General features: G+C 40.3%; 1 protein-coding gene across 2 annotated transcripts in view; it reads right to left on the bottom strand.

Moving 5' to 3' along the window:
• The window catches only part of Nae1 (NEDD8 activating enzyme E1 subunit 1), a 31,830-nt gene extending 8,010 nt beyond the window's left edge, over positions 1–23,820 (bottom strand). Inside the window, exons 1-13 of one of the 2 annotated variants that reach the window (XM_060392136.1) lie at positions 23,755–23,820; positions 11,935–12,038; positions 11,587–11,647; positions 9,848–9,878; positions 9,087–9,158; positions 8,794–8,873; positions 8,019–8,128; positions 5,148–5,257; positions 3,536–3,598; positions 3,049–3,112; positions 2,662–2,753; positions 1,168–1,227; positions 951–1,084 (exon numbers count right to left, since the gene is read on the bottom strand). In XM_060392136.1, coding sequence (XP_060248119.1) covers positions 951–1,084; positions 1,168–1,227; positions 2,662–2,753; positions 3,049–3,112; positions 3,536–3,598; positions 5,148–5,257; positions 8,019–8,128; positions 8,794–8,873; positions 9,087–9,140 — 767 coding nt within the window. In that variant the 5' untranslated portion in view covers positions 9,141–9,158; positions 9,848–9,878; positions 11,587–11,647; positions 11,935–12,038; positions 23,755–23,820. Of the gene's footprint in view, positions 1–950; positions 1,085–1,167; positions 1,228–2,661; positions 2,754–3,048; positions 3,113–3,535; positions 3,599–5,147; positions 5,258–8,018; positions 8,129–8,793; positions 8,874–9,086; positions 9,159–9,847; positions 9,879–11,586; positions 11,648–11,934; positions 12,039–17,995; positions 18,145–23,754 lie in introns of those variants that run through there. The other variant, XM_021655344.2, reaches the window with a different exon arrangement.
• Positions 23,821–23,881: the final 61 nt, after the last annotated feature.

The raw sequence follows: 23,881 nt of genomic DNA, 5'->3' as shown, positions 1-23,881 counted from the left end.
TTTCTTTTGAATCTTTTTTTTTTTTTCAGCCATTAATCTTTCATAACTTTTTGTTTTTATGTTCTTGTTCCCCGAGACATGATTTCTTTGTGTAGCCTTAGCTGTCCTGAACTTACTTTGTAGACCAGGCTGCCCTCAAAACTCAATGATCTGCCTGCCTCTGCCTTCCTGGGTGCTGGACTTAAAGGGGTGCACCACCACACCTGGTTAATCTTTCATGACTTAAGTCAATGACTGTAGATAACCACTATCATCCAATATCTCTACTCTGATGCATGGACTTGTAAGGGCATGTCTTTGTGGATGTGAATTTTTTTGTCACTGGGGTACGGTGCTAATGAATCCAAGGGTACTAGCTTGGTTTTCTCAAGGGCCAAATGTTGTCATACAGAGAAGACCTTGGTCAGTGTCTAACAAATCTTGTTTTGTTGTCCTAGTCTAAGACTTGAAATACTGAAAATTTGGGAAAGTGCAACTGAGAAAAGAAACTAGTATGGCTTTAGGGACCTGAGGACCCAGGTTCAATCCCCAATAGTGCCACCTTCATTCCAAAAAGGCATGACCTTACCTGGGAGAGACTCAGCTTTAATACTGGTCATTTTTACAGAGTCAAATAAAATTAGACATTAAAAAACATTTTGCATGATTTATATTATTGGGCAGGTTTGAAGTGTGTGATTTTCCTTAGACTTGACTTCAAGAAGGTAAGCTGTTCACTAGCATATTTTCTTGTGTACTCTGCCAGAAGCCAGGGCTGAGTCTTCAGGAGGGCAGACTTAAGTAACCTGTTACATATAATTTTAAAACAGCCAGCAGGGCATGGTGGTGCATGCCTTTAATCCCAGCTGGGTTCAAGGCTATCCTGGTCTACAAAGCTAATTCCAGGACAGCCAGGGTTACACAGAGAAACCCTGTCTTGAAAAACAAACAACAATAAAGAAGTCACTTACACATTTTGCAGTTTTATGTATTTGCTTGAATCTGCAATCATATCAGGAATTGTGCCTCGAACTGGTAAATTTCCTTGACCCTCTTTGGCCACAAATTCCTTTAAGGCACGAGCTAGAATCCAAAATGGTGGGGTCTAAAAGAACAAGAAAAACTACCAGTGAGAGGTGTTTACTTTGAGCTGGAGTTAAGGGCTGCTTTAATTTTACTTCTTGTTACCTGTTTGGTGATATTTATGCAGCGATCATCATTAAATATATCTTCAATATTGCTTGGGATCTAACAAAGGAACACGAAACATTTACTTATATTAAGAATTCTGTCCATCTTTATTTTCAATGCTGTTTCTTCAAATAAGTTATTCACATTTTCAAAGTGCAGTAGAATATCAACTTCTGATGTATTTAGTCTTATTTACAATCAGACTCTGATGGAAATCTGATGGGGAAAGAGCATGGAAGAAAATCCTCTCCTGCCTACCATTAATTCCAGACAAGCTTCATATTGCATACATGGAGTGAAGGAAGAGTCCAAATAAGTCATTTTATATAGTTATATCTGAAGACAACAAAGACTATGGACAGTATTACAAAACTAGGTTTAAAGATGTTCATAGTTTCCCAGCTTATGAAAATCCTGAAATACATGCACCCTAATTCCAGGCTGTTCAAAGAGACAACCACTCTGAGAAAAAATAAGTAATTGTGCAATTTTATTGCTTACAAGATCATCACACTAATAAAAAAACTTTACAAACTGTAGGCTTTGATTCTACTACAGACAAAATAAGAGTTCTTAGTGATAGCCTCTTGATTGGTGGTCTCAGCTCTCAACCCCACATACTCTATTCCATTCACAAGAGTCAAGAGATTCTTTTGAATGGCATAGTGTAGGGTCGCACACCTTTAATCCCAGCACTAAGAATCAGAGCTGGGTGAATCTGTGTGAGCTCCAGGCCAATGTGGTCCACTAATGAGTTCCAGGCTAGACAAGGCTACATTATAGTGAGATCCTGTCTCAACATCAAGCAGATCTTTCTACTTCCCCAAGATTCTGTTACGAAATGGCCCTTTCTGCCTCTCCAAACTCAAATCCTCCCTATCGCTTTCTTCAATCATATTGACTTTCCTACTGATACTTTAACAAATGTGAAACTTATTTCATGACCTCTGCACCTGTCTTCTGCTTGAAAAGCTCTTCCGCCAGACCTCTGAATGGCACTTCACTCACGCTTTTTCCTGGCTCCCTAACACTGCCTCCTAAATGCAAACTCCTTCTGCCTTCTCATGTTCTCTATTCATGCATTAATATCTGACTGTTCAGTTTACTGTCCCCAACTCCTAGAATGATTTTCCTCATCTTTTTGTCTCCCCTTCCCAAGTGGTAGCATTATAGGGATTAACTACCATACTGGAATCAAAACCTTACTAAAATTAAACTCAGGTTTTGGGCTAAGCAAGGTACATACCTGTAAAATCAACAGTTGAGAGGCAGAGGCAGGAGAATATCACAAGTTCAGGACTAGCTTGGTCTATACAGCAAATCTGAAGGTAGAGCTTGTCTTAAAAAAATTTTTTTTTAATCCAGCTAAGATACAAGTACTTATTTCTAACTTACTATACATTTAGACAATATTAGGTTAAATTGTTTTATCAACTTTCACATCTGAAAACTTCTCAGAAAACATACTGGTTTCAGCAATTTCTTTAATACCTGAGTTGTATTTAGTGCTGTGTTCACATTTTTAATAGCTTCTTCGAAATTCTCTTCATCTTCTGGAGCCCCATTCTCATTCCTTAAAATCCCTATTAAAATAAGAAACAGTAAACAAACCATGGCTCTTTTCACTTTGTCTTCCCAACATGGTAGAAAAATCTTTTCAGGCTCTGGACAGAGCATCACAGTGCTGATCCTTGACAGGGAACTACAGCCATCATTTGTTCTTCTTAAACTCTTTAAGAAACAGCTCCTTTATCCTCAAGGGAAAAACTAAAATAAGAACTCATAATGGCACCATCTGACAGAAGTCCAGTAAACATTCAGTTCAAGCAATCATTTTTCAAACTTTATAGAATACTTAATTATAATGTAGAAAGTTACCTTGTCTAATCAAATCTCGGAAGTCCTCTTTTTCTTTATAGCTTTTAGGAATTCTTCCATTTCTCTAAATTGATTAAAAAATTTAAAGATCTAGTTATCAAAACTCAACATATGGAAATTGAGTATCCAAAGTTGTTTTGCCCATTTTCTACAGTACATATACACATATATGTATGTAAATATGTGTGTGTGTGTGTGTGTGTGTGTATAATCTATGAAATCAGAGACTTGCTTTAAAGAGTAACTGTAGGTCTTTTCTTTATATTCATACCCCACAGTGGTTTCAGGATAAAATGACTGAAATCCCAGTTTGTTAATTAAAATAGTAGTACTGAAAGAGTGGTAGCTAGATTTAAACTTAAAAGCTCCCACTTGCTATAAACCTTCATATGGGAAAACATTAACCTCCCAAAACCCTTAAAAGACATCCTTTATCACATCATAAAAATACAGTCACATACAATTTGTTTTGTAAAAAAAGACATACTTCACTATACCACCGTGCTAAATATTTAGCTATGATCACAATCCATGGCGTATGGCTATGGTCCTAAAAATGAGATACAAATTGAAGAAAATATCAGTATCACTTAATAGTAAATCTTCACTTATACCATCCTGTTTTCAACAGTTACAACTATCTTCCAATACATGTGAAGAAATAAACACAGGCAACTGAACTGATTAATAAAATCATTTTTAAAATGATTTCTGAGTCGCTGTGGAGTAGCTCAGTGAGTACAATGCTTGCCAAGCATGGCTGTATGCCAGAACCTCAGTGGATGGAGGTTAAGGCAGAAAGAACCTGGATCTCACTGGTCAACCAACCTAAATGAATAGATAGCTCCAGGCTCAGTACAAGACACTGACTCAAAAAACAAAGCAGAAAGCAGCTGAGAGAACTTGAGGTTGACCTCTGGCCTCCACAGGTACATGCATAGATTTCTGTAAACACACATGCGGGTTGGGGAGTATTTAGAGGCAGTATGTACTTTAACCCTGATATGTCAGGTATACTATAGTCCCTTCTGTTTTTTCAGCAAGAAAATAGTCTCAGACACACCAACCAAACAGCTCAAACCTCTCAATCTCAGGTATCAATACTGGGCTGAAAAATGAGAACTTTCTGATAACCAAATGAATACGTGCATTTAATTAACTGTAGGTAGAAAAGGAATAGAATCTGTTAAAAGTATAATTACTTCTGTAATGAAATACAGTTGAATTGGTAATTTTCAAACTCCAGAAATTAAGTTTTGAGGCAATTTCAAGAAACATCCACTTCAAATTTAAACTATTTATATATGTGCATTTTGTTTTGAAGGATAGGGTGGCCTCCAACTGTTCTCTTGTGTCTCATCCCGTTGAGTGCTAGGACTACAGGTGTGTACCACCATGCCTGGCTCAAATCAAAACTATTTTTAAAGTGCACGTGCTTTGTTCTTTACTGACTACATACTTTGTGTGTAGAACCAGGGCCATGGAGAGAACATCTGTGATAAGTTAGTGCCCAATTTCTTGACTTGGGTAGTATTTACACAGCAGACTTCCATTTATCTACCTTTTTTTCAATTAAAAAAAGTTTTTTCAGCCAGGTGTGGTGGAGCATGTCTTTTTTTCTCAGTACCTGGGAGGCATAGACAGTTGGATCTTTGTGAGTTAGATGCTAGTCTGGTCTACTAGTGAGTTCTAATCTAGCCAGGGCTCTACAATGAGACCCTGTCTCAAATTTTCTTCTTGAAATTTTTTCCAAAATAAATTTATTGAAAACAAAATAAAGTACTATTGTGTCATCTAGTGATAGGAATATGGAAGTTTACAGTATTTTTTCACATTGGTATATAATAATACTAATACACCTTAGGCTAAAAATAATTTTGAAGCCAGGTACAGTGGCACATGCTCTTAAGCCAGCACTCTGGAGGAGGCGGAGACAAGAGGACTGCCACACACACTGAGGGTCAGCCTGATCTACATAGCATATTCCATGCCAACCATGGCTATTCCTTGACTGTTTCAAAAAAGCCAAAAGGGGGAAAAAAAAGTTCACCTCTAAACTTAAGGTCACATACACACTCAAACACACAGACACTACCAACCTTTTTTTCCATATGTTCCAAGTCATAAGACTGAAAATGTTCTCTCAGTTCAGGAAATGGCTTATCTAATCGTAGATCCTCCAGTGCATTATCTGGATGAGATTCTATTACTGTCAAATAATCCCAAAAGGTAGTTAATTTTTTAGTAATCTACATTAATAGGAACTTAAGGCACACATTCACTCACAAACAGGCACTCACACATGCTTAATATATATTTTGTGTGATTGTTGGTTGGAAATGGGGAAAGGGGAGTTCTTACTCTATAGCCCAGGCTAGCCTTGAACTCATGGCAATTCTCCTGCCTCATCATCCTGGTTGTTGTCATTATAGGCATGAGCCACCACACCTGGCTGGAAACCTATAATTATTATTATTATTTTTTTCTTGAGACAGGGTCTCACTTTAGTCTTGATTAGCCTGGAACTCAGTGTGTAGACCAGGCTGGTCTCAAATTCAGAGATCTGCCTACCTCTGCCTCCTGAGTGCTATAATTAAAGATAAGTGCTACCATGGCTGACTGGAAAACGATAATCTTGATGGTCATAGTGTCTATAAAAGTTTTTTCACTGTTTTACTGAAGTACAATTAAAGTGTAGTAAAATGTACAAATCTTACGTGGGTTTTCTTAAAGGTCTGTTTTCTCTTAAGGCAAACCTAGCCTCACCTTGGACTCTAGTTTTTCCCACCTCCTGAGTGCAAGGGTTATAGGCATACATTACCACATCTGTCTGATTATAAGTTTTCTTGAAAGTTTAGAACAGAAATTGTTACTACAACTGAAAGAGCCTGAGAATGACAAACGTATGCACAGGCAACTCCTTACAATCTATCCATTCTTCTCTATGGTCTTCAATAGAAAGCATCTACACCTACACAGTCCTTTTCCCTAGAAACTTGAGGGTATCTGGACATTTGCTTCTTTTACCTCTACATCAGTTACTTCCCACTTCCTGGTCTGGCTTTGGACACTGCTCTTCATGTGAGGGATTCAAAAGAATGTACAATTTCAGTTGAGTATTTGAAATGAGATTATAATTCTGCCACTTGCTATGTCACCTTAGACAAGTAAACAAGTACCATCCTGTGTAGATGTAATAGTATCAGCCTAAGAAGGTTTTGTAAAGAGTCAATGAAACCATTTCTGTAAGAGCAGACACAGAGATAACGATGCTGACCTTCATTATCACCTACCTCCTCACCCATGTCTATAACATCTTCTCCAAGCTAAAGGCTCTCATTCTCTCCCTCCCTTCTCCTTCTTTACCCCTCCTCCCATCATGCCACGGAGAATTTAACAGCCTTCAATCTTTGCTCCTTTAAGTTCATTCACTCTCTACCTAACATTAGAGTGATCTTCTTAAAACAAAAAATTTACCTGTCACTTTCCCACCTTTAATGCTTAAATGGCTCAACATCACCTGCCAAAAGCTTTTCCTATCTGCCCACGTAACACTACCTCTTGTGACACTGTCAATGTCAATGGCTATGTTACACCAACAGAACACCCGGCTCAGAGCACAGCTGGCACAGAATAGAAACACTTTATTCAGTAGAAGCATTTTTACTGAGTATTGAAGGAAAATTTTATGAAATCCTAAGATAAAGATTCTATAGGAATGCTGGGTGGTGGTGGCACACATCTTTAATCCCAGCAGTTGGGAGGCAGAAGCAGGAGGATCTCTGTGAGTTTGAGGCCAGCCTGGTCTACAGAAGCTCCAGGACAACCCTAGCTACACATAGAAACCCTATCTTGAAAAAAGCCAAAAAAAAAAAAAAAAAAGATTCCATAGGAAGAGCTGGTATCAGCCCTGGGCTAATGTAGGCCTGCCTATTAATGAGTCTGGTCTCCTTTGACACTGTTTCCTTAGGAATAGTAGTTAGAAAAAGGTTTATCATATGTAATTGGACTTGGAATGGGAAAATCTAAGGCCAGTATGAGACTGGAACAAGACAGGTGAAAACTAGTGGTGTAATGCAGTGGTTCTCAACCTGTGGGTTGCAACCCCTTTGGGGGTTGAATATCAGATATCCTGCATATCGGACTTTACAGTATGATTCATTGCAGTAGCAAAATTAGTTATTTTTATTTTGTATGATACTATGCTATGCTATAATTAGTTATGCTACTATGCAATAGCAACAAAATAATTTTATATGTTTGGGGGGGTCACCTCAACATTATGAACTGTGAATTATGAACTGAAAAGTTCATAATTATAAAATTATAAAAAAATATAAATATATATTATATATATAAATATATAAAAATATATAAAAAATTATAAAAGAGTGGCAGCATTAGAAGGTTGAGAACCCTGATGTAATATCTGTGTCAGAGTGACCCATGCAATCCTGTGGAAGCCATAAATGCCCTACTTTGGGTTGGGGAGCAAAAGAAACCAGGCATTTACATAGCTGTTGGGCCTTTTAACAAGATGAAATTATGTCTATGGTCTGCATCCATTTATAATGCTATAAAAGGAAATAGCAAACAAAACCCCACTGAATCAGGCTAGAGAGATGGCTCAGTGGTTAAGAGCAATGGTTGCTCTTTCAGAGGACCCAGGTTCACTTCCCAGCACCGATATGGTGCCTCTCAACCATCTGTAACTCCAGTTCTGGAGGATATGAGGCCCTCTTCTGGACTCTGCGGTCACCCACATATACCTGGTACAGTCATACATGGAAAATATCTATATACATATAAATGTAAATAAATTTTTAAAAAGTATTGAATCTGATTGCCTCTTTGAACCTGTACTACTATAAAATTATTTTGTAATTTAAAATTGACTTTCTAAATTACCAAGTTTCTAAAATTACTGCTCAAGCAACTACTAGCAAGTTCCATATGCTTAACAATTTTACCTGGGTGTTCTTTTATAATAATCCTCATATAACCAACTAGTCCATATGTCCTACAGATCAAAAGAGGGATCTGGGAATTCCAGAGGACATCTGCTAAACGCAGTAATGTACTGAAAAGGAAGACAAAGTAAGAACATAAGCAAGCGAATACATGCCAGACGTGGAACTATCTAACATAAATAGGGAAGAATACAGTGGAGAGCAACAATTTCATTGGGCTACAATCTCAAATGTGTTGCTCTAGAGGGATGTGAAACATTAGTATTAGGAAGAATGCTGGTGAATGCACTAAACATTTCTATGATAATGAAACACATTTGTAAAACCAATGTATACACCTACAAACCTTCCTTAATATGTAACAATTTAATTAACTTGTTTTTACTTTTCTCGGTTTTGGTGTTTCAGGAACACCAGATCACACTATGTAGCTCAAGCTAGTCTGAAAGTTACTATGTAGGCTGCTCTCAAATTCATGATCCTCTCATCTCTGGCTCCTGAGTGCTGAGATTACAGTGGTGTACCACAAACCGGGCTTCTAATTAATTTTTATCACTTAGCAATATCTAATGTTCACTTAAGCTACTCTAAATAGAACCAAACATCTCATTTTTTTTCTTCTCTATCCTTTCAAAGTTAGAATACATACAAAAACATCAAATTAAAAGTTCCTTTAAGAAATTTAGAAACCAGACAACATATATACAGAAGGATGTACATAGGAAAAACTGCAAATCAAGTAAGACTAGGAAAAATATTAACATCTAAAATTTACCTTTCAAGAAGCTGAGTTGCAACCACCACAGTAAACCTACAGAAAAATGAAGGATCATTGTCTAGAAGGTTTTCTGGACTCTAAATAAGACAAGGGGAGGAAAAATCCAACAATTTCACATATTAAACATGGAAGAAACATGTAAGCTATTTTAAAATAAATGAGTCAACAAATTAAATTCCAACTAAATATAAATATAAAAGTTCAAAATTCTAAGTTCTTGGGCCTTTGAATTACTTTTTAAAATATACTGTAGCAAAGAAATAATGCATATATTTATATATGTATTATACCTCTTCCACAAAACTTCCAGAGACATCGCTATTTAGTTCTTGTAAGAATTCCATGGCAGCTTGAGCTCGATTCTTTTCAAAAACAAAGCATTTGACTTGAATTAGAAAGTGCTTAGCTACAATGTAATTCCCCCACTTACAGATCAAGACAAACGCACTGTGAAACTTTACAAATTCCATGCATTGATGTAACAATTCTACCTCAGAGATTCATGCTGGGGCTCAAGTAGAATGCTACTCAGGGCTGGACTACACCATCACTACCAGAGCTCTTAAATGATCACGCTGTTTGCCTTCAACTTTTCTGATTAGGCAAATGACAAAAATAGGTAGCAGGCAGGGTTTTCCTGGATCAAGTCCAGAGACCTACTCTAACCGCCTACATCTACAATTCCATAGAAGAGCAGCCAATCACTAAAGTTAGTGCAACTTCCATTCAGAATATCAGTATGGATTTCTAAGGTTTTCATTTGAAGTATTAAAAAAAAATTTTTTTTCTGGCTAACTCTACTTACTAATTTCTTAACCATAATATTCCATCTACTAAATACCATTGTTACTCAAGACTTTAATAAAGGACAGTGTGAAAAAAAGCACAGGCAGTACTCTAAATTCTTAAACTACCAAAAAAGATTTACCAGACTAGAAAATGAGCTAAGCCAACTTTTCCCTCAGAGAATATGGCTTTTGTAAGTGAAAATTTTTCTAGTGGCATTATTAGATGCTCTATTAAACCATACTCTGTAACAGGGAATGCTTACCTTGCCAATACTGCTTTTTTGAAGAAAAAAACTAAAGGGGATAGAAAAAAAAAGTCAAGATTTATATGGCTATGAAAGCAAAAGGTGTTTACCATTTATAATAGTATGTATATCGTACTCAAAAGATAGGAAAATACATAAGCACTCGAATGCGTGTGAGCGGGTTTGTGTTTTACTGTCCTTTACCACTCTGATATGTCCCAGCCTATCAGCACTATTTTTCTAACAGGTTGTAACAGTTTTCTTGAAGGAAGAAAAGTGGATGGGATAGTATACCAGGGTTCTTCAGGGGACAAACTTCACAAAGTACTCTGAGTGAAGAGTTCCAGGAATGAAAAAGAGGAAGCACCATATGGTATATTTGCTTCTTGGAAAGTCATAATGTACCTGATAATAATGTTTTATAGTAAAGATATCGTAACCTCCTTTGACCCATTCTCCACTCATCTGACCATAAAATGCAGTGCTCCATTGAACAGCTATTCACATTTCCTATAACCGATGTTCTGTAGACACCTGGGAAATGCTGCAGTGAACTATTTGCTCTTGCAAGAAATTACAAAAGATTCATTTAGACATCCTCCCACACATACTCTGGTCACATCCCAAAGGCACAAACTGAGGCTGCTGCTGAGAGTCAGGAAACAATTTTGTGGCAAAGCACATGGTTCCCTAAGAAAAAGAAACCTTATTCTTAGCACGTCCTACAGAGTCAGCCAGGTAGGGAAAAATAACAGGGCTTCTGTGATTTTACACACACCAGTAAAAGAGTTGTACTGCGGATAGCAGAAATATATATGTGTGTGTGTGTGTGTGTGTGTGTGTGTGTGTGTGTGTGTATCAAAGGGAATATGGACTAAATACTGATTTTCCTTGAATTAATGTTTATAGATGACCTTGAATTAATGTTTATATAATGACCCTTGAACTCTAAACCCTTGAAAAAAATAAGTAGGAAATCAAAATTGGAACTGTTATAAAAATCTAAATATGATTTTAGGTAAAGAATAGGATGTAGGTGAGCTGTAAAAAAGCATTTTATATAGTGTCGTACAATGAGAAATATATCACACTAAACTTAAAAAATACAAATGAAAGTTATTCTATTCCCTCCCCCCCCCCTTTTTTTTTAAGAAAAAGTCTCATTGTTTAGCTCTAGCTGTCCTGAAACTCACTATGTACACTAGGCTGGTCTTCAACTCACAGAGATCCTCTGCCTCCCGAGTGCAGGGATTAAATTCTTTTGCCACCATGTCTGGCTTATAACCTTACGTTCTTATAATCCCCAAATACAATCATTACTCTGCATTGACACTAAGAAATAAAGGCAAGGACTTAGAAAGTACTCAGAATTCACAGGCAAGAGAAAAATGACTGCTGCACTGCACGACAGCAGTAAAGACAGCGACAATAACCCCATCTGTTAACGTCCTACTTGCCAGACACTGTCCCAGCACTTTACTCACTCACTCCACCAGTATCTAAATATATGGTCATGAGGTAGAATGAACACTCAGACCTCAGCCCGAGTACGCTACCTTCTCTAACATGCCTGCAATTTTTTTTTTTAAATTTTATTTCTGTAGTGAGGGTGTTACTTCTTGGAGTTACAGACAGTTGTGAGCTGTCATGTGGGTGCTGGGAATTGAACCCGGGTCCTCTGTAAGAGCAATCAGTGCTCTTAACCACTGAACTATCTCTTCAGCCCCCATGTCTATAAATTAAAAGACAGAACATACTTGTTTCCGGCATCTTCTCCGCTGACCTGATTTCCATCAATAATTGTAAATGATCCAATACCTAGGGAGACAAAAACAGTCAAAAATAGGTTTGAGTTTGTTTTTCTTGTTTTTGTTTGTTTGCTTTTACACTTATAATTAGAATGGGAGTGTGCATGTGCCACGTTCATATGTGGCAGTCAGAGCCAACCCATGCGAGTTGGTTTTCTTCTTCACCATGTGGTCTCCACAGGTCGAACTCAACTTGTCAGGCCCAACAACAATAACTACCCATTGCATAAGAATATGTAGCTTTTTATCAGGACCTTAAAGAAGTCACCTGGAAAGCAATCAATGATATTACATTACCTGGCAGTACCAAGTTTTTAAGAATTTCAGTGCCTGTCGCTGTTGCATTTATTAGGCAAACATGAGCGGATTCCAAAGCTTCTTGCCCATGATCACCCCACAACCTAGAAAGCAAAACGCAAACTGAACATTAAAAAGTTCACAAAAATGACTTTCTTATTTGAATGGTGATATTTACAGTATTCTTGCATAAAACAACATATAACCACCACATCAAACTTGTGGGACAGGAACTAATATTATTGTGGGGATTACATGACAACATAATTGGAAACTTTGATAAATCATACTTTGCATGATGTAATCAGTAGTAGTCAGCTTTGTCTTTCCAGTCTTTTCTGTTACTCTTTTAAACTGGTAAAGTATGGAACAGAAAGCCTAGGGATATTCTCGTCAACACTAAAGAAAGGTCTTAGGTAGGTGAGGCAGCAGACACCTCTCATCACAGCTATTCAGGAAGCTCAAGCAGAATAATCTCTTGAAACAAGTTCAGGGTCAGCCTGAACAACAAAGTGAGGCTCATCTCTAATAAACAAGCAAGCAAGCAAACAAACAAACAAACAAAAAATCTTGCACCTAAAACTTAGTCTGTTCTCAATTTCATTTCTTCAAGTGATGTAGATCCAGTACATTTAAGATCTTGACATAAAACATTTCCTCTGTGACAACTACAAGAATAAGCAAAAACTTTATCAAAGAAACTTACTTCTTATCATCTGAAAAAAAACCTCATGGTGAATTCTGCAGAAGTGCTTTAAATTATAACGACAGATACCCTGTTGCCCTTGGTTGCCTTTGAGAAATTAAAGGTAAGTCCCTATTGCTGAAGACACCATGCACTTCAGACATAAGACCTAGAGGTCCTCAGGTGGGTTTGACTTGGAAGCTTTCTGCAGGAAGACAAGTTTTCATGGTATACAACCTTCCAAGAGAGAGAAACCACTGACAGTTCTACCAGCTGCAATGCCAGTGAATCACAAAGGTGAGGACATGATCACCGTAAGGGTACAATACTGGCACTCTTGTAGTGATGGTAACCAACAGCTCTCCAGCTGAACTTAAGGTCTTCTCAGCAGGAGAAAAATCATACCTGGTACTGGAAACCTAGCCGACTACCCAGGGCTAGCATGGATGATAAAACCTAGTGCCACCACTTTACTAAACCAGCATAATTCCTAACTGTATTCTAAATACTTCTCCTGATAAATGGAGTTCTCACTGTTCATCAAAGGAAATTCTCTTTGCAACAGACAGACATCATTACAGAAAACCATAACAAAGAACAAGTGATCATGAGGTGCCCAGCCCCAATTGATATATCTACAACACAACTTCTATATCTAAGGCTCAGAGAACATCAAGGAAGCGGGGAGGCAGAAAACTGTAAGAATCAGAGGACCAAGAACTCTGCTGTGAGACTATGTCTTGTAGAAATGACAAGGAAGGTACATCCATGATACCACAACAATGGGGCTGCTCAAATAAGACCTGAAGGACTACAACACCAGCATACATGCTAACACAGAAGGGTGAAACCTCATGAAGCCCCACCCATAGACAGAGAACTACAGGTTATCAAAGGCCGGCTTTGACATACAGAGGTAAACTGAGGCTGGTGTGGATTGGCCACTGGTGGCACCCAACAGCAGCCTCTACTGATAGCAGAGGGAGATTAAAAGGGAAAGAGGAGGAGGGGAATGCCAGTCCTGATTGTGCCTGGTGTGAATGCCACTGGGAGTGGCTAGCAGGGAATGATGGGAGCTGATGGCATAGGCATATGCTGTCACTGGGCCATTGATGATGGCCCAACAGTAGAGGAAAAAATCTCTCTCTCGGTGGATGAAGCAAGGCAGGCAGGCTCCAATAACCTTTATTTTTCTCTAGCTCTTTTTATATCCTCTAAGGCAAAGTTTTCGACATAAGAAGAAAAAAATTACCTCATAGCCATAAAGGCAATTATCACAAAAACAGATACATTCATTACAGGAGGGAGTTACAGCAGGGTTGTTGATTACATGTTTTTCTATTAAAACTTGCATTGACCAAATATTCTTTATCTACCTCTCATTTCACAAGTTTATTGTGAGCTCAAAGTAGGAGTTTTTCATATCACAAGTTAACAAGGTTTAAGGAGTCACAGCAGGATTATTCATGTTTTTCTGTTAAGATCCATATCTAACTAAACATTCTTCTTCTGTCTTTCATTCCATGGGGTCACTGAAAGTTCAAAGCAAGGTTGTTTTTTTTTAAATATCATGCAAGGTTTTTTATGTTAACAAGTTAAGTTTAAACAGGCCACGCCTACAGTAGCAAGTTTTTTTTTCCTACACTTAACTAGTAACAATCTGTACTTACCAAGGAACAGGCTATCATATTACATTTTACTTCTGAAGTTTTGTACATTTACTCATGGCTAACCATCTATTTTTTTTGTTCTTATACTAATAACAGAGTTACCCACTCCTATTTATGGCTTTACTTATCATGGTGCATACCTAGACCTGTGATCTCATCCCTGGGCCTAACCTAGAATGTTTTCCTTGATCATAAATTTGTCCCAAGCCTATTTTAATTCCTAGTGCAATCTGCATGCCTGTAACGCAAGAAAGCTCACTGAACTCCATTTCCAATCTATGCAGCCTTTGCTATTCTACTCTTGATTCTAACTTTAAACTTTCTACCAACTATCTTAACTTTTTAACTTCTTAAAATCACTTGACTCAAATCAGGAATGTTATAAAGTTATTATTAGGTATTATAATGTCATCAATTAATATAAACAGCATTATTTCACAAAAGTACATCTTCATGTTCGTCTTCAGGAAATTTGCCCAACAGAATGGGCTAACACCCAGGAAGCAATCACACCAGACTATAGGCAGTGAGGATATCCCCACACCAAATTATACCAGGCCAGATAAGAGGAACACAGCAATGACAAGCATGGGACCGCACATCAGCAGCAAGAAGCAATCTGGAGACAAAGCCTGTGGAGTCATGCCTCTCCAAGGTACACCCACTGCAGCCATGCAAAACAGTGAGCCATCTCCAGGAAGCTCATTTGCTCACTGAGGTTCTTCCTGCACAGCACCTGCCAACAGCCAACTAAAATATGCTGAGCATCAAATAGTCTTCTTCACATGAGTCCCCAACTGATTAGCAAACATCAAGTGATCAGCCTTGAGATCATTTATACACAGTTAACACTAAATGGAATGAGAAGGTTGTATTTAGATTTAGCTCTCTCTCGTGTGTACGTGTATGTGTGTATGTGTGTAACAGTAACAGAAAAAGCAAATTTCAAGAAGGAGCAAGAGGGTACATGGGAAGGATTGGCGAAAGAAAAGGGAAATGATATAATGTTTAATTGAAAAAAATCTAAAAATATAATAGCCAATGAGCATTTTAATAGCATGATTAAGAGATGCATACATTAACAACACAGAGTTGTAATAAGAATTAGAAATATGTTATAACCTGATTGATACTTATATATCACTAACAAGACAAAGTTCCTGCAAAAACACATACCATGGTTTTTGTGCCAATCTGGTCACTTTTACTCCCCCTCTCCTTGACACACAAACACATCCCAAAAGAACCCAACCAAAAAATCAATCTACTATTTTCTCTTCAGAAAGGGAAGTATGGGGAAACCCAAAATATTTGAAAATGCCATTGCCACATGAGTACTATCAAATGCCCGGGGGATTAGACTGTGACATGCCTTCCCTGTCACCAATATAGAGCTCATCACAACTTGCACCATTTGATTTTTCATTTACATCCATTGCTTCACTTTAAAGGCTCCACACTGCTGGCACAGGGCTTGCCTAGTGGAACTGATCACTTAAGAGCTGTCAAATGGAGGGACAGCCTGGAAAAACCAGACAGACCAGAAACAGACTTCTTTTCCAAGGAAATGGGACACATAGTCTTAACTGGGTAACAAATGGTTTGATAGTTGGAGAGTGAGTTCAAGAGTACTGGTGCATCCATTTTCTTGCTGGCCTGAGAGCCAGGCCTTGATCACTGGCTGCCAGCTGCCCAGCCAACTTTGTTTCTGCTTCCTTCTCACTCTTCTAAAGCAATAAGCTCTTCTTGTTATGACAGATAAAATTTAGTATTTTAAGGAACGTACTCAATTAAAATCCTTTCCCAGTGCCTAGGAACCTCAAAAATCTTCAGTTTTGTTGTTCATGGCTCTACCTATACCCAAAATACAATAACTATGACAGTATATAAGAGCTGATAGTAGTTATGAGGGTTCTGTTTCCTTGTTTCTCTCTCTATAAGCTTGCGAGAAAAGTATGAGTCTGAAAAAGCTAGATGGCTCCAAGTTAGAAAATGTGCATAATTCTGGACAAGTTTCTTAACTTTAGTCTTAGTGTCCCTATCTGTATCACAGAATGTCTGCCTTCAAGGATGCTCTCAGAACTAAGTGCCTAAATCTCTGACAGAGTACTAAGTAGGCGGTCAATACAAAAGAAATTCCCATCCTTAGGGCCATAGTGTATCTTCTCTTGGGAGCTCATGAGAGGAGAGGCAGGCACTTTTATAACTTTCACTGACTCAATGCATAGAATATACTCAATAAATAAGGAATGGAGGGAAAGAAAAAAAAAAGGTCAAGGATAGGGAAGTAGTTGAAGAATCCACCTACAGGTTTCTATATGCCTTGTCCAAGTATTCACAAGCGGCTGCTGAGTACTAGAAATGCAGCCAGCGTGAATTAGGCATTCATTATGTGTGAAGTGCCTGATTTACAAGAGTGTGAACAACAACAAATAGCTTAGCAATTTCTACAAGAGTTACATGTTGAAAGGGTAATATTTCTGGAATACTAGGTTAAATAAATATTAGAAATTGACTCTGGGATGGGGGAGGGGTGGCTCAATTTAGCAGCTTGCCAAGCGTGCTTAATGCCCAGAGTTCCATCCTCAGCAGGTGATAAACTGGGGTGGTGATCTACACTTGTAATCTCAGCTGTTGGGACAAAGAGGCAGGAAGACTGCTGCAAGTCGAGCTTTGTCTGAGCAAGTCCCTGGCCACTCAATGGTATTAAAAAAAAAAAAAGAAAGAAAAACAAAGCCAGGCGTGGTGGCACATACCTTTAATCCCAGCACTCCAAGGGGCAGGTGGACTGCTGCTGGTTCGTGGCCAGCCTAGTCTACAAAGCCAGGACAGCCAAGGCTACAGAGAGACCCTACCTCGAAAAGCCAAAAATGAATGAATGAATGAATAAATAAATGAATGGGGAAGGGTAAAGCCACAGACAGACAGACAGACAGACTGACTGACTGACTGACTGACAGACAAAGGAGAAAGGGCAAAAACTTATTTCTGAGCCTGGAGTACCTGTGAACGTCTGCAATATCAGCACTTGGGAGGTAGACGCTTGAGTTCAAGGCCAGCCTGAGCTGCGTAGGACTGTTTCTCAAAATAAACGGGGTGGAAGTGGGGGTCAGTAGTAGCAGAATGTATTTTTCTGTTATCTTTTTACTCTCCTGGTCCCCAGGGTCTTCCTAGTAACCCAGGCTGGTTTCCAATTTCCCATCCACCTGCCTCTGCCTCTCAAATACCGGGATTACCGACGTGTGACCGCGACAACGTCCGGCTCCTTTTTAACTTATCTTAAAAGGTGCCTACGGTAAAATTTATAATTATGAACGTGGACTGCTCGCACGAAGCCAGAACTATGCCTTTCTATTGGCCAGAGCGGGCGTAGAACAATACCCGACCCGGCGCAGCACACTGCGGTTGAGGTCGGGACGGGGTTCTCCCGATGCCCTCGTTCCCTGAACGAAAGGGGCCCGCGATCGTGCAGCCCTGAGCCACCGCGCACCTCCAACCGCGCACAGCGTGGCGCGGCCCTGCGGGAAGAGGCGTCCCGGCCTTCGCCGAGCACACTGGCCGGAGACCGGAGCCCCGAGCGCCGGCTCCCCACGCCGCGCACGGCCAGGGCCTCCTCGGGCCCGCCCACGCCGCCTAGGCACTTAGGCCTCGCGGGCCTCGGAGCCCGCAAGCTCTCCGGCTGGCTCCCTCGGAGACCCCGGCTCACCTCAGCTGCCGGTCGTACTTCTGCTCCTTGAGCAGCTTCCCTTGCTGCGCCATTGCCGAGCCCGCCCCGCGAACAGCCCAGCCGCGGTAGTAGGCCGCCACCCACTCGCTCGCGCGCAGGCGCACTAAGCGCCCCCGGCGACCACCGCCAGCAGGGGGCGCCGCCGCTGCACTGCGCACGCGTCACCAGGAAGCCAGGGAAACCCGAGGTTGGTTGGGATCGGTTACCTATACCTGAAGTAATTGCGGAGAACTCCGTCTTTTAAAACTATCCAACTTGGGTCTTAATCGCTTCCTGATCGTGAGAATGGCTATTTCCCGTTCAAACCTTCAGTTTGTTCAGCTGTGCAATGGAAATGCCTGGCTCTCCCTGAGCCCCCCGCTTGTTTTTTGTTTGTTTGTTATTTTTTGAGACAGGCTTTTTCTTGTAATCCTGGCTGGCCTGGAACTCGCTATGCAGATCAGAGTGGCCTCAAACTCTCAGAGAAGACCTTCCTCCCTAGTGCTGGTTTTAAAGACGTGTGCCACCCTGCCGGGCTTGAACTGAGTTGTTTTTGTATGAACAACTTTCCTTAGGATTCCTCTTATTTACCCATTCTTTCCTCCTGTCACAAAGGAAGCCCACACCTTGAAAGACTGTTTCCAATGACAAAGCCGGTGTTTTCCTATCTGTGGGGTAAACACTGATAAACCTTAGTTTTCTGGATGAGTTCACAGTTCCTGAAGACCAGCCAAGAGGGACAGTACGCCGGCATCCTTACCTAGCAAGGTGGCCCTCCTGTATAGAGAAGCTGGTCTGTCGGGTAGACAGAGACCCCCGCCACCTCTCCCACCCTCCCTACACACTGCTTCCCTCCAAGAATGTTCCCTGTGATGAAGGGATGGAAAGGTGTTTTGAATAAGAAGGAACAGTATCACCCCCCTCAGGTAATAAATGAGAAGTGGATTGGGAGGTCTGAGAAGCAGCTGGCTGTGAAAACTAACCTGGAGAAATTTAGAGCTTCAATTGCCACCATCCATCGCTCCACGTGACACTGGATAACTGTCCTGTGGTAGCAGGCTAAGGATGGAGTTTATGAGCAAGTTGAGGACAGGAGGTAGCAAGAGGCTTGGTGACAAATAAGGATTCCCATCCTCTATCCCTGTTTCTACAGGAGTCTCCAGGTTAATGATCACCAGGTCCTCCTGCACACCCTGAGATATCCCAACACATAATGAGTGTACATTCCCCACACACAATCCCTTCAGCCCTGGGAATGGGGGACGAGGTGGCTCAATTTGACAGTAATGTTGAAGTGTTGATAAATGGACTTCCCCTGGGCACATCGTCAGGACTAAGGTGAGGGCACACCTTACCATGACTTCCCTCTCAGCTTCTGTGGAACCCAAATGATGGGAGAGAAAGGCATGAGGCTTTCCCAGCTAATTATGTGCATCTGTTGTCACATTTCCTTCTCCAGATAGACAGGTGAAACATGAGAGATAATAAAATATACCCAGGGAACCTGAGAAGATCAGAAGTGACAGGTCAAAGTTCACTACATAGCCTCTCATGTACACTGGCAACAAGAAAGGAAAGATCAACTGTTCGTGTTTGGAAACGAACGACATGGCAGTTGGAGTTTGTACTGCCTGTGAATACATGATTTGGGGAAAGATTGAGTTGTTGGTGTCTGTAAGAAGACACCTCAGAGCATGCATTCCTTATGAAAGTGTTTAGATTGATTTATTTGTTGTCGAGTGTGCAAGAATGTCATGGGGCACTCATAGAGGACAGAGGACAACTTGCAGAAGTCACTTTTCTTCTTCAGCGCAGGTTCTAGGGATAAACCCAAGTCTTCCAGTTTGGCAGGAGCCTTTACCTGCTGAGTCATCTTGCTGCCTCTCCTTCAAAGAAAACTTATTCTTGTGTGTGTATGTGTGTGGGTATTAACATATGAGTGCATGAAATATGGGACAGAAATATGGGATCCCCCTGGAGTTGTGAGCCATCCAATGTGGGTACTGAACTTGGGTCTTCTGCAGAGCAACAAGTGCTCTTGACTGCGGAGCCTTCTATCTACTAGTTTTAAAAGAATTGGTGCAAAGGAAATGAAAGGAATCGGGAAGAGGTAAAGAGGTATGCCACTTTAGTTGCTTAAGTTAAAAGAATGAAGGGGGGATTGTGGAAGCAAGCTTTACCCCATGTGTGAAGGGGTGGAGTTAAAACATTTGTATAGAGGTTTCACAATGTGGGGGCGATAAAAAGGATTTTATTTCCTTTTGTAAGCAAAATGTTTCCAGCGTTTGACAGAAAAAGACTAATATTTACTATTTGGGGGTTTGTTTTGTTGTTTTGTTTTTACTTGCTTGACCTGCTTTACACACAGAGAATAGTCTTGGAATAGAGGAAGGAAATAGCCCAACTTAAGAATCAGAAACAACACTCTGACATTTTTGGCCAGACCCAATTCAAGCCTGTTATTTCATCCATCCTTATTGATCTTGAGAGATATTGGGGGGAAGTTGAAGACAGCCTATACATTGTGATAGAAGAGCCAAGAAAGAAAAAAGTATATAACTTGGGGTGCTTGATCGCTAGCCTTCCCTGTCTGCCCTTGTCCACCTTTGCCTTTCTCCCCCAGGTGCTCATTGTCTGATTCTCACTGTCTGATTCTTGCCTCTCTCCCTCCCCTCAGAAGCAGCCTGAGGGAACAGTGGGTCTACAATATTCACAGTAATATCCCTCACAATTGGGCCCCCATTTAACGTTTACAAAGTGTTCGATAAGTGCATGTTCAATGAAAGGATAAAGAAAAATACTTCCACTGCATTTATTTACTTTTATTTATGTGTGTGAGCCTGAGCGAGTTTATGTTCACCACATGAGTGCAGGAACTGTTGGAAGCCAGAAAATGGCATCAAATCCTGTAGGACTGTAGTCACAGAAGGTTTCGAGCCACCATGTGGGCGCTAAGAATCAAACCTGGATCCTCTGGAAGAGCAGACAACACTCTTAACCACTTAACCTTCTCTCCAGGCCCCACCATAATTTCTACACTTTCAAATGTTAGTTTGGAGCTGGATGTGGTATTGCACACCTTTAATCCAAGTGCTTGGCAGAGGTAAGCAGATCGTTGTGAGTTCAAGACAAGCCTGATCCACATAACAAGTGATAGGCTGGCCAGTGCTACATAGAGAGACTCTGTCTCAAACAAACAAACCACAAAGTATAGGGGCTAGTAGGATGGCTCAGCAGGTAAAGACACTTAATGCTGAACTTGACAGCTTGAGTTTGACAGCCAGGACCCACATAGTGGGAAAAAACAACAAAACTGAGACCTGAAAGTTGTCTTCTGATCTACACACATGTGCCATGTCATATGGGGATACACATACACGCACACACACACAGACATGGACACACATGTGCTTACACATACACAAAAAACCCCACAGAATAAATAAATAAACATAAAATATCTTTCTTTCCTTGGCTCAGCGGGAAAAAGGTGCTTTCCAAGACTTGTGGCCTGAGCTGGAGCCCCAGAACCAACAGTGGAAGGAGAGAACCAACTCCCAAGAGTTGTTCTTTGACCGCCACATGCATGCCATGGCACATGCCCAAAAGCATGTTCACACACATGGCATACATACAATAATAAATAATTAAAAATGAGACTCGGCAATGTGTCTATCATTTAATTTCATAATTTTGTTCCTAGTCATTTATCCTAAGGAAGTCAACACACACACAAAGATGGATGACTAAAAATGTTCAGTGCAGTGCTATTTACAGTGTTGAAAACTGGAAAGTACATCAGAGCAATGAATGAATGGTAAGTTAAAGCTCCCTGAGGCTACCATGCAAGCACATATTAGTTTATTTAGTGCCACAGATGAAAAGGCTGGTGACAAGGCTTTATACACAAGCTTGATTGCTTACTAATATATAATAGAAAAGCCTTGTCTGGTGTCACTAAAATATTAGTAGTGGTAATCCTTGGGGAGTAACAGGACAGGGATTTACATTTTCTTACAGGAGCTGGAGAGATGGCTTAGCGGTTAAAAGAACTGGCTGCTCTTGCAGAGAACCCTGGTTCTATTCCCAGCGCCCACATGGTACCCCACAGCCATCTATAACTCCATTTATATGGGGGGAATCTGACTCTAAGTACTCTAAGGGTTCTAGTATGCACGTGGTTTACAGATATACATGCATATATATGTATATGTATGTACATATGTGTATATGTGTACATGGATATATATATATATATGTATCTTTGTGTGTGTGTGATGACTTCCTTAGGATAAGTAGCTAAAAATAAAATTATGAAATTAAATGATAGACACATTGCTGAGTCTCATTTTTAATTATTATTGTATGTATGTTATATGTGTGAGCATGCTTTGGGGCATGGGCCATGCAAGTGGAGGTCAAAGAATAACTTTGGGAGTCAGTTCTCTCCTTCCACATACACATACGCACTAACACACATATGTACATGCACACACACAAAATCTGGGCAGTAGTGATGCATGCCTTTAATCCCAGCACTCAGGAAGCAGAGGCAGGGGGAATCTCTGAGTTCAAGGCCAGCCTGCTCTACACAGCAAGTTCCAGAGCTACAAAGAGAAGCCCCTGTTTACAAATAAATAAATAAAATTTCTTACTTGTATTTTCCTGATTCTAACAAAGTTTCTGCAGTGGGAATGTGTTCTATAATTTGAAAAAAAAATTGGGGGGTTTTAAATGTGCCCAACAAACTAAGCCAATGGTGAAAGGATAGAAAAAGTAGGAAGAGCCAGGAGCAGTGGTGCTGGTGCCTATAATCCCAGCACTCAGGAAGGCAGAGGCAGGCAGATTCCTGTGAATTTGAGGCCAGCCTGGTCTACAAAGTGAGTTCAGGACAACCAAGGCTACACAGAGAAACCCTGTCTCAAAAAAAAAAAAAAAAAAAGAAAAAGAAAAGAAAAGAAAAGGAAAAAAAAAGAAAGAAAGAATCGTAGGAATAGAGTTGCATCCTGGGCACTGGAAGTCATAGTTACCATGTCTGACCATCCTTTTGGCCTACTAGGCTCTCTATTCCTATTTTATAGATTAATGAATAAAGAAAATGCAAACTCAGACCCAAAGAAGTCTATTTGCTGCAGGCCACACAGCCAGTGATCCTGGGAATATGAAGAACATTTTGACTGACCTATCTGTGTCTACAATCCAGGCTCATTACTTCATACCATATCTATACACATACACTCAAACTTGAAGTGGGAATGTATGTGGTATATGTGTGAGTTGTGTGTGTTTAAATTAGGGATTAAATCTAAGAAATTATTTTTAGTGCTAAAAGTAAGGATTCCATCCTGGCCCACAGTCCTATAAGAGATCAAGGGTGAGACAGAGGCATTATTCTGCCTGTTGGTGCAGCTCTGGACATCTGTTGTTTCAATGTATGTTCAGAGATCCCTGAACGATGGGTACGGTCAGGACACTCCCCTGGAACACTCTCTTCTAAAGCAAAAACACTGTACTTTGGAGAAAGATAGTGAGTGGCCAAGGCTGTATGACAAGTGAGACATGGCTTTGCAAGCCACCCACACTTTGGCCCTTTCTCATATTCCTACATCAGAAGCCACTGATGTCTTTGAGACCCAAAGAGTAAACTCTCAAGCAGAGAAATCAATTGAGCTTTAAAGATGGCATGTAGCTGCAACTGGAGGGGTCTAAATGGGGGGTCAGCCTCCCCCAAGTTGACCAGAGTGGGCTGCTGGACCTACCAGGGCTTCTCTTGAAAGGGCGGATGTCATTGGATCTTCATATTTGCTTAAATTCCCAGTACTGGAGGGAAATTTCTGTGAATGGCTGTAGAAAAGAAAGCACTGGATCATTCACTTGGTTTAATAC

The sequence above is a fragment of the Meriones unguiculatus genome, chromosome 10 (genome assembly GCF_030254825.1).
Source record: "Meriones unguiculatus strain TT.TT164.6M chromosome 10, Bangor_MerUng_6.1, whole genome shotgun sequence".
Taxonomy (NCBI): Eukaryota; Metazoa; Chordata; class Mammalia; order Rodentia; family Muridae; genus Meriones; species Meriones unguiculatus.
Note: the sequence above shows the minus strand (reverse complement) of the source record. Positions and strands in the feature narration are given on the sequence as shown.